We start from the raw sequence: 9,320 nt of genomic DNA, 5'->3' as shown, positions 1-9,320 counted from the left end.
CCCTGCCCTCTGCTAGCATGCGTCACGGGCCTGCTTGGCACTTCTGTGAATTTCTTCTGCACAGCCAAGGGGCAGAGATTGCTGTTCTCGCCCAGATAGCTGGGTAAAGCGAGATGCCCCATAGGTTTGGAATTTGGCCCCTCTCACAGCTGCACAGCAGGTCAGCTGAGCTGGGAGCGTCTGTGCGAACAGTGCCTAGCTCAGCATGTCTGGGAGCATGGCCCCAGGGTTCTCCTCCGCACTCCCCTCAGCCAGGTGCGGCCCGAAGCTGGCAGCAGGGAGAGGCAAAGGCCCGAAATCAGGGGACAGGCACAAAGCATTCCTGCAGACAATGTAAAAAGCTGGGGGATCCCTTCCCTCAGCGTCAGAGAGTTTCCTGGGTCATTTCTGATGCAAATGTTTTTTAACTGCAGCTGTGAGGGGCCAGAGCCAAAGGCACAGAGATCGTAGGTGACATCGGCACTAACACGAGCGACATTTGGGCCCCTCTGTTACTCCGGAGTCTGGCTTTGTCCTGCTTCGTGAAACTGACCAAGCGCTGGCCCAAGGTCCCTATGGGCCGGGTACGCCGGGGGAACTGGGTAAACCGATGTGAGGCGACAAGGCAAGGATGGTGCTTTTAAGTCCCGGCACTGGGCTGAGTGGCTATCTGTAGACGTAGGTGTGAACAGGGGGGACAGAAGCGGCAGGATTCAAACCCCGTTAGCAGCAGAGGGGCTCACGGCTGGCCCAGAGAGCTCTGCTCTCACGGACCCGCTTCGGCACTGCCCAGGCAGGAGTTAAAGATGAACACGCTTATGCCAAGGTACTGCCGAGTGCATTAAGGGATTACCGGGGGATTGCCGAGATTTGTGCAGGAGGATAACAGCGCTGCGAACATGCAGGGACCATGCAGAGCGGCGGCTCCCTCTAGAGGTGACGTGGATGCTCCTGCGCGGATGAGGGCTCTGCCGTGCCCCACCACCACCTCGCTCAGTAGGGCTGACAGAAAGGGGCCTGCCGTCCTGGAGGCCCCCTTGGCTGTGTCAGAGCAAACAGCGCGCACCAAGCTGGGATGGAGATCGACCTCGCTCAAGCCCGCTGCCCTTGCACCCCGAGGGTCCTGTAATGCGCTCTGAGCTCCAGCTTTGGGCCAAGCGCACCAGGGCCTTTTCAGGACCCACACGGACATGGCGTGGGCAGCTGGCTAGAGCCACATAGCTAAGCCCGTCTGTGCACCCCGGACGGACACAGGCCCAGGCCTGGTGCTGATTCGGGGGAGGGGGAGACACGTCACCCATAGAGAAATGGCTCTTTAAAAGACAGGAGCCGTCACTGCCCTGGAGATCTGACCTGGGGGGGGGAGGAGGGGGGAGGTTAAAAACACAGCACCCAAGAAGCTACAGAGATTAAAGTCATTTTATTTTTCAAATTCTCAAAGTTTCTCTGTCAGTATTTTAACCAAACAGCTGCGTTTCCACCAGCAAGGCGGGAAGGAGAAACAGGCAGTTAGTAAAATAGACTCTCTGTACGTAAAGCAGCTGGGCGTGGCTTTCCTACCACCTCCCAGGCAGCTGGAAAGAGGCTGTTTATCAAAATAGTGTTGTGGGGTTAAGGCCGTTCGATGGTGTAGCCCAGGAAGCCAGGTCTGCACTGTAGATGCTGGAAGCTCTTTGAGGCAGGCCCATCTTTTTGTTCGGTATCCGCGCAGCTCCTGGCACCTTGGGGTCTTGGCCCGGCCCAGGGCGACACCAGTGGCTCCATTGGAAGACTCCATGCGGGAAGGGGACCACGCTGGATGGCTCTAAGGCACTTTTATACCGGTACGAGCAGGGGACTGCCCCGGCACTGCTCCGGTAGGGACATCCCCCCAACCACAGGTACAGGAACTGGTACCCTCCAGCGGGTGTGAACCGGCGCCACGTCACTGATCTCACTGGCTGAGCTAGGCCGCCGGCCCGGTGCGTATAACTAGGCCACAGATTCAGTCTTTACTCTGTAGTCCTTAAAAAAAATAATTCATCATTCCCAGCTCCTCTTCTCAGCCGTCACACTGCACCAAGGTTGAGATCACGGTCCCCCAGTTACAGATGGGGAAACTGAGGCACAGAGGGTGAAGTGATTTGCCCAAGATCGCCCAGGGCACCGCCAGGAATAGACCCCAGGGCTCCTGAGTCCCAGTCCAGTGCTCTAGCCACTAGGCCACACTGCCCTCCGATTGGCTGAAAACTGCAGTGGGAGGGGAGCGGAAGGAGGCATTGGCACTGCAGGGCATAGGGCGTTGGCCCAGGCCCAACCCGCTACCCAGCCCAGCAGCATGGAAGACTGCCGGGCAGCCAGCCCCATGCCACCCTGCACTCTCCTGGCCTGAGGGCTCGTCTAGGAACACGCCGTCCCGGCCTTCCCGGGGATGGGGAGGGAAATGCTGCCAGCTGGGCAACCGCCCCCTGCCGCGGAGCTGGGGGCAGCGAAGCTACCACAGCCCCCGGTGCCCCCGCAGGCCCCAGCTCAGCCAAGCATGCGCCCGAGGGCTTTGCGGCAGGGTTACGGGGCAGTGCTCATATTGAAGAATCCTCCGACTCTCCCCCAGCATGGCCAGGCTGGGGCCCTAGAGGAGCCATGCCAGGGTGGAGGAAGCTGCCCTGAGCCCCAGGCAGGTTTAGATTCAGGGGGCGCTGGGCTCAATCCATGGGTCCTGGCAGCAGGCAGGGTGCAGAGGGACCGACCAGCACTCTACCAGAGCAGGACCCCCAGCATTTCCTCCAGTGCAGGGCCAGACCCCGCCAGTCCTGAGATCCATCCCACGCTGCTGGCAGCAGGGGCACAAGTGCCAGAACTCCTGCCGACAGGGCGGACGTGCTGCTCCTTGGCCGAGGCTGGGGAATCGCTTCTCCGCGGGGCTGCGGCGGGAGGGTTCCCAAGCACCAGACCCGGGTCAGAAGGCAGCTGGATCCGCCAGGAACCGCCGCAGGGCTGCATCTGCCCCCACAGTCCTGGTCTGTCCCTGGCAGTGGGGGCCGTGGGCAGCTCAGATCTTGATGAAGAGGATGCTGGTGACCAGGGCGAAGCCGGCGAGGAGCAGGATGACCTTGAGGATCCGCTGCTCGGAGGAGCCAAGCTCGTGCGGCAGGATCTCCATGAAGGTGATGTAGATGAAGGTGCCGGTGGCCAGCCCCTCCAGCACACTGCGGGAGAGCTGGTGCAGGGCGCCCGAGGTCTCCGTCAGGGCCACCCCCAGGCCGATCCCCAGCGGGGACATGAGGGCGAAGAGCAGCAGGCAGCCGACCACGGCCCGGGGGCGCAGCCGGCCCTGCAGCAGCTTGAGCGAGAGGCTGAAGGCGATGACGCACTTGTGGATGAGCAGGGCCAGGCAGATCTCCAGCACCTTGGCGCTGGCCTGCTGCAGCCCCACGGCCAGCCCCTCGAAGACGGAGTGCAGCGAGAGCGAGAAGACCAGGATGAAGGAACGGATGGCCGAGTGCGCATTGAAGTCAACGTGCACGTGGGGGCGCTCCTGGGCAGAGCCCCAGGCGGGGCGCAGGGGCCCCTCCTGCCAGTGCTGGGACTGCACGGTGCTGTCCTGGGCCGAGGCCCCCAGTAGAGCCCGCGTCTCCTCTAGGGAGCCAGACTGGTCCTTGTAGGCCAGCACAATCTGTTCCATCACCAGCACCAGGAAGAAGCCCATGGCCAGGATGAACTCCTGCAGGGGGAACTGGAGCTGCAGAGGGAAAAGGCAGGTCAATGAGGAGCTCGGCACCTCCCGCTCCTGCCCGGGCCCACAGGCCTGGTGCCAAAGGTCCCCAGGTGCCCCGTCCCCTCGCCCCAGGGCCTCACCTCCTGCCCGCCTGGGGCGAGAGCCACCCCCGCAACAGCCATCTTGCCGCTATGCATGCGACGCCCCTCGGGAGGTGGGGGGGCAGAGCAGGGGGGCCCCCCATTTCCAGTTCCAGAGGGTTCAGCGCCACCGGTCGCAGGGGGCACAATGCACTGTCCCCACCTGCATGCTGCAGCTCCCCCCGCCACAGCGAGGGGCCCGGCTGGAGCATGGGGGCCTGCCCCCAGCAGCGAGCGGGGAGTCAGCTTTTCCCTTTGCAGGTTCCCGGGGCATTGCTAGGATTTTAATCAGACCTCGGCCCAGCCTAGTCCCTGGCTTCCCCCACACACCCCCGAGCCAGGCGCCCCAGAATGCCCCCCTCCCCCAGTGATGCTGGAGCAGAAGGCATCACTGCCGAGAAGCCGTGGCTGTGGCTGCCAGGAAGCCGCGTGGGAAGGCCAGGCGGGGGCGAGGGGGGGAAGGATCTTCAATGAGGCAAACGGCTCCAGTGAGTCACCACAAGCCCCTGCCGTCCGATAGGCCAGACTCTGCCCGGCCCAGCACCACCACCCCCCCAGTCATTGCAGGGACACCGGGTTTGCAAACAGCAACAGGTCCTGGCCACGGGCAGCCCTGCCCAGCCCCAGAGCCCCCTCTCCTCCCCACCCCACTGCAGCCAGGAGCTCTGCCTCTCAGCACACAGAGCATCCCCACTGCCCCCCAGCCATCCCCCATTCCATAGCCCTGAAAATCCCACTTCAGTCAGAGCCTCGGTGCTTCCCGCCAGGGCTCCCCACAAACCACCCGCCCCAGGCCTGTGTCCAGAGCCCCACGGCTTCCCCTCAGCCCCCGACCAGACCTGAGCGTGCAGCAGCAGGGCGTCTCCCACAGAGCCCACCAGGGATCAGGGCAGCACCCGGCCCGACGGGGACCCCGGCTCTGGGTGCTCCCGTTACACAGACCAGAAGGAGCATTGTGCCCGTCTCTTCTGGCCTCCGGCATCGCACACACTTACCGTGACTCTCAGGGACGCCAGCGCTTCGTTGATGCTCGCCAGGTAGTCGGGGACCAGATCGAGGAGGCAGGTCGCTAGGAACACACCACCCGCAAAGCAACTCACCAAGCTCAGGACCTTTCTGCGCGTGTCTGGCAGGGAGGGAGGGACACACGAATGACGAGCCCAGGCAGGGAGACGCACGGCTCTGCTGCTCTGCCAGGGTGCCAACATGTCTTGCCAGCTAACTGGGCAGTGAGCTGGGCTCCAAGATGGGACCCCTTCAGGGTCCGATCGAGCCTGCGGGCGACGAGCGAAGCCACGTGCCGCTCGGCGAGTTACGAATGCACAGTCTGCCCCAAGCACTGCCCGGCCAGTGACGTTTTGGGGGGGGGGGCGGGGGGGGGAACACGACACACAGACGCAGCCGGGCGCCTGGAGCCCATCAAACCGAGCCCCTGTCCTGGAACGCCAGTGCATTTCCCCAGCCCCATCTCTCTGCCCTCCGGCCCCAGGAGCCACTAGCCAGGAGGAGGCCCAGGCTCCGGCTCAGCGGCAGTGAAATGATGCAGGGTTCTCAATGGTTCCGGCTGCCAGTGGCGTCCCCCGCAAACCTCTCCCCGGGCAGCGGAGCCGAGGAAGGGGCTAGCAGAGCCCCCGGCGGCAGAACAGCCAGCAGGAGCCTGGCTTTGATCCTGCCTCCACCACTGACCCTGGGTGAATCGCTCTGGTCTCAGCCGTCCCCCCCACTCCACCCCACCGCGTGCCCTGGGGGTGATCGTGCTGCCCCAGACCCTGGGTCTGGCTGCTTAGTCACCAGACACTTGGAGCCCGGGGCCAGGGCCGCCTCTTCGCCGTGCTGAGCGGCAGCTGCCCCGGAGCCTGGCGCTCCCCGCAGGCCGGGCCTTACCCAACGAACCGGCCCCGCTCCCGTGTGGCCGGAAGACGCAGAGTGGAGCTAGGCCGCACAAGATGGTCAGCAGCAGCAGCGTCACCAGGGAGCCCAGCTTCACCTCCAAGCCCGTGGGGGACCGGAGTGCAGCCATGCTGGAGCCAGGGCTCCAGATCATCTGCTCGGGGTCGGCCCTGGGCCCCGGCCACTCAGCCATGGCCCCGGAGCGGCTGGAAAGGCCTCTCCTGCTCCCTGTGTTCCCCTCGGGGGGGGCGCACGGCCCGGCAGGAGTCTCGGCCTGCCTCCGAAAGCGAGGGGAGTGTCCTCCGCGAGCAGCGTCTGCCCTGCGAACGCAAAACAGACATCAGCAGACCCAACCGTGGCTGGCCCCCACACCGATGCCACAGGGGGACCAAAGCACCCCTTGCTCCAGGGGCTCTCACTCTCGCTGGCACCGTGGGCCGGGCTGAGCCATCCGGACCCCGAACCTCCAGTTCAGTTACGGGTTTAACCCTAGCCCCAGAACAGCTGCTCCAGGATGGCCCTGCCTGTGCCACGGGGCTTGGGGGAGCAGCGCAGGGCGGCTGGGACGGGGTTCCTAGCTGGGGGGGTTCCCCAACACAAGACAGGGCACCAGCCCCTTTTGTCAGGTGCTGCCCCAGAAGAGGCCATCTAGGAAGGATCCCCCCCAGAGCAGGAACAATTAACCACTCAGCCCGAGTTCCCCCCCCCGCCAGGCCAGGAATGGATGAGCTTAATACACTTCCCCCACCCCCCAATCTCCTAGCAAATCTCAGCTCCCAGGCACTTCCGACCTCTGGTTACAGCATGTGACTCATCCCGTTCCCAGCACATTCCTCGTGGGTGAGGCTGCCCTACAGGAGACCAATGGGCCTTAACCCCCTGCCCCCAAGGTAGGGCTGGCACCAGCTGGGGCAAACAGACCCTGCTAACTCCTGTGGGGCGCACCAGGGGGAACTTGGCCCCTTGTCTGGGAAAAACCCAGAACAAGGAGATTTCAGGACGCGCGCCCTGACCCAAGCCAGCAGGCATTTAGCAGGAGGGCTGGGATCCCAGCCTGCCCTCAAGCTAGCTGGGAATTTTGGGACTCCAGGGACCCAGGAAAGGAAGCCCACATGCCCGCCCGGATTTGCCCGAAGTGTCCTGAGCAAGTTCGGGCAAGTTCTCCGGGGTGCAAAGCCAGCGCCAGCTCTGAGCTCTGCCAAGTCATCCAGCCAACAACGCTGGGAATTTTGAACCCTCTCCCACCCCCAGACAACCAATAGTCTTAAGATCAAAGTTCCCTTGGGAGTATTTATAAGCGGGTCTGCAGGGCACAGGCTGGTACTACCCCGAGAGAGGGGCAGCAATTCCAAAACATCCGGACAGGATGGGAAAGGCACGGACCTGTCTCCACTCAGTGAAACCTTCACTCTTCCTCACCGCATGCTCCGGCAAGAGCTGCCACCCGGGACAGGCCACGTACAGCACTTCGTGGCTCTCCGTAGCTTCGCCCACATCACCTCCTGGCAAGAGCTCCGCCGTGCCCATCCCCACAGGAGCGGGACCCACTCCTTGGTTGGCCTTAACTACTAAATCACACGTGCCTTGGGAGGGCACCGCACTTAAGCGGTGTTAGCCCATTTCATGGAGAAACTGAGGCACAGAAAGGCAGCGGCCCAAACACACAGGGCATCAGGCCTTCCCGGCTCCCAGTGTTCACTCCACCCCTGACCCCACAGCAGCACCACCTTCTCCCAGCCCTCCTCAGTACCAACAACATCTAGTTCTCATGACTGATGTGATGTGATGTGATGTGATGTGACGTGACGGGGGAGCCATCACCGCCTACAGCTGGGGGGCTTTCCCGAGGGTGACCCTAGGTGCCAACAGAGAAGTCCAGGAGTCCCCCGTCCCGCTCGGCGCCCCTGAAAGCTGTTCATGCCCCCCTGGGGCGCACAGCCCAGGGGAGAACTCCTGGCCTGGACACGGCTCGAGTCCGACCTGGCTCCACTGCCCGGAACTTCGCCTCTTCCAGAGATCACATGCTGCGCTTCTAAAAATACCCGTCCCCGGAGAGCGAGCGACCGGCTGGTCCCGTGGGCGAACCCGGAGAGCAGCCATGCTGGACAGGCTGGGTCAGCTGCTACCAAGAGCCCCGGGCTGTCAGGGGGCCCCCGCAAGGCCAGGAGGGGCAGGTTTTTAGCAGCCCTGGGCCGGCAGCACAAACACAGACTGGGCGGGGGGGGTGGGGGGCGTACCCTCCCCCCACCTGTAGAAAACCAACCCAGACCCAGATGGAGAGCAAGCGGGGGTGGGGGCATGCGGGCCTGGGGGGTCCTACAGGGTCTGGCCCTGGGGTGCAGCCAGGGCGCAGGGGGCAGCTGGGCGCAGGGGGAGGCTGGAAGGGGGGGGGGGCGGCTGGATGCAGGGGCAGGCTGGAAGGGGGGGGTTGGCGAGGGGGGGGGCGGCTGACTGTGGAGAGGCTGGAAGGGGGGGCCCAGCTGGAAAGGGGGGCCCGGCTGTGGAGAGGCTGGAAGGGGGGGCCCGGCTGCGGGGACGGGGCAGCTGGAAGGGGGGTCCAGCTGGGGGCCCGGCTGGGGAGCGGCTGGAAGGGGGGGGCAGCTGTAGAGAGGCTGGAAGGGGGGGCCCGGCCAAAACGGGGTGTCCGGCTGGGGGGGTGGCTGGAAGGGGGGGTCCGGCTGGGGGAGGGGGCGGCTGGAAGGGGGGGTCCGGCTGGGGGGAGGGAGCGGCTGGAAGGGGGGGGTCCGGCTGGGGGCGGCTGGAAGGGGGGGGCGGCTGGAGGGAGGGCCCGGCTGGAAGGGGGGTCCGGCTGGGGGCCCGGCTGCAGGAAGGGGGCGGCTGGAAGGGGGGGGTCCGGCTGGGGGCCCGGCTGGAAGGGGGGGGTCCGGCTGGGCGGAGGGCCTGGCTGGAAGGGGGGGGTCCGGCTGGGGGGTGGCTGGAAGGGGGGGCCCGGCCCTGCCGCCCCAGGCCCGGGAACGGGGCTCCTCGCCGGGGGCGGGACTCAGGCCCGGCCCGGGGGCTCCCCCCGCCCGGACTCACCTTCGCTACTTTGTCTCCGGGCCCGGTGCGGGCTGTGGCTGAGCGTTCGGAAGGGGCGTGGCCGGGGAAGCGCTTTCCGCCAATGGGGAGGCGGAGGACCTGCGAGTGGCATCGCACAGGGGCCAATGAAAAGCAAGGCGATCCAGAGCCCGCCCCCCCTCACTGCCCCCTAGCCCAGGGGCAGCGTCCCCGTGCCAGGCCAGGCTCCAGGGCCATGTCTACACTAGGGGTAGTGCATCCGAAGAAGTGAGGTTTTTACTCACGAAAGCTTATCCCCAAATAAATCTGTTAGTCTTTAAGGTGCCACCAGACTCCTTGTTGTTTTTACACTAGGGGTAGTGACCCTGCACACTCCTCATGGCACATGTGGGGTCCGCTCCCTGCACGCCCCAACAAAGAGCAGCGTGGGGGTGAGGGAGGTGGGTCTGTGCCCCACGCGGCTCTTGGTGCGCCCGAGCCAGGCACAGGGTCCCGCTCCTTCGCCCTGCCAGAGCCTTTCACCTCCGGGTGCAGAGACCCACTGCAGGGCGGGCAGCGGGCTTTGCACCGGAGCCTGACCCCTCCACGCCACCGCCAGT

The 9,320-nt window shown here is 64.9% G+C and overlaps 1 protein-coding gene across 3 annotated transcripts; it reads right to left on the bottom strand.

Moving 5' to 3' along the window:
* Positions 1 to 1,380: 1,380 nt before the first annotated feature.
* Positions 1,381 to 8,812, bottom strand: SLC39A1 (solute carrier family 39 member 1). Of its 3 annotated transcripts, none has more exons than XM_054010712.1 (4): positions 8,743 to 8,812; positions 5,698 to 6,023; positions 4,809 to 4,939; positions 1,381 to 3,697 (listed from the first exon to the last, which is right to left on the bottom strand). In XM_054010712.1, the coding sequence occupies exons 2-4, from the start codon at positions 5,894 to 5,896 to the stop codon at positions 3,008 to 3,010; spliced, it is 1,020 nt and encodes a 339-aa protein (XP_053866687.1). In that variant the 5' UTR covers positions 5,897 to 6,023; positions 8,743 to 8,812; the 3' UTR covers positions 1,381 to 3,007. The 3 variants fall into 3 exon arrangements, with proteins under 3 accessions (XP_053866687.1, XP_053866686.1, XP_053866688.1); XM_054010711.1 differs by lacking the exon at positions 8,743 to 8,812 and adding an exon at positions 7,684 to 8,053; XM_054010713.1 differs by lacking the exon at positions 8,743 to 8,812 and adding an exon at positions 7,087 to 7,674.
* Between the last annotated feature and the right edge of the window lie 508 nt (positions 8,813 to 9,320).

Source organism: Malaclemys terrapin, chromosome 21 (genome assembly GCF_027887155.1).
Source record: "Malaclemys terrapin pileata isolate rMalTer1 chromosome 21, rMalTer1.hap1, whole genome shotgun sequence".
NCBI lineage: Eukaryota > Metazoa > Chordata > Testudines > Emydidae > Malaclemys > Malaclemys terrapin.
This window is presented reverse-complemented; position numbering and strand designations above follow the sequence as displayed.

What these genes read in the sequence shown, in the direction of transcription:
- SLC39A1 (XM_054010711.1), bottom strand. Translation starts at nt 8,003, where the DNA reads ATGCCCCCACCCCCGCTTGCTCTCCATCTGGGTCTGGGTTGGTTTTCT. An exon ending in GTTCCGGGCAGTGGAGCCAG is followed by an intron (nt 6,024 to 7,683) that starts GTCGGACTCGAG and finishes TTGCGTTCGCAG; the next exon opens with GGCAGACGCTGCTCGCGGAG. An exon ending in GAGCGGGGCCGGTTCGTTGG is followed by an intron (nt 4,940 to 5,697) that starts GTAAGGCCCGGC and finishes CCTCCCTGCCAG; the next exon opens with ACACGCGCAGAAAGGTCCTG.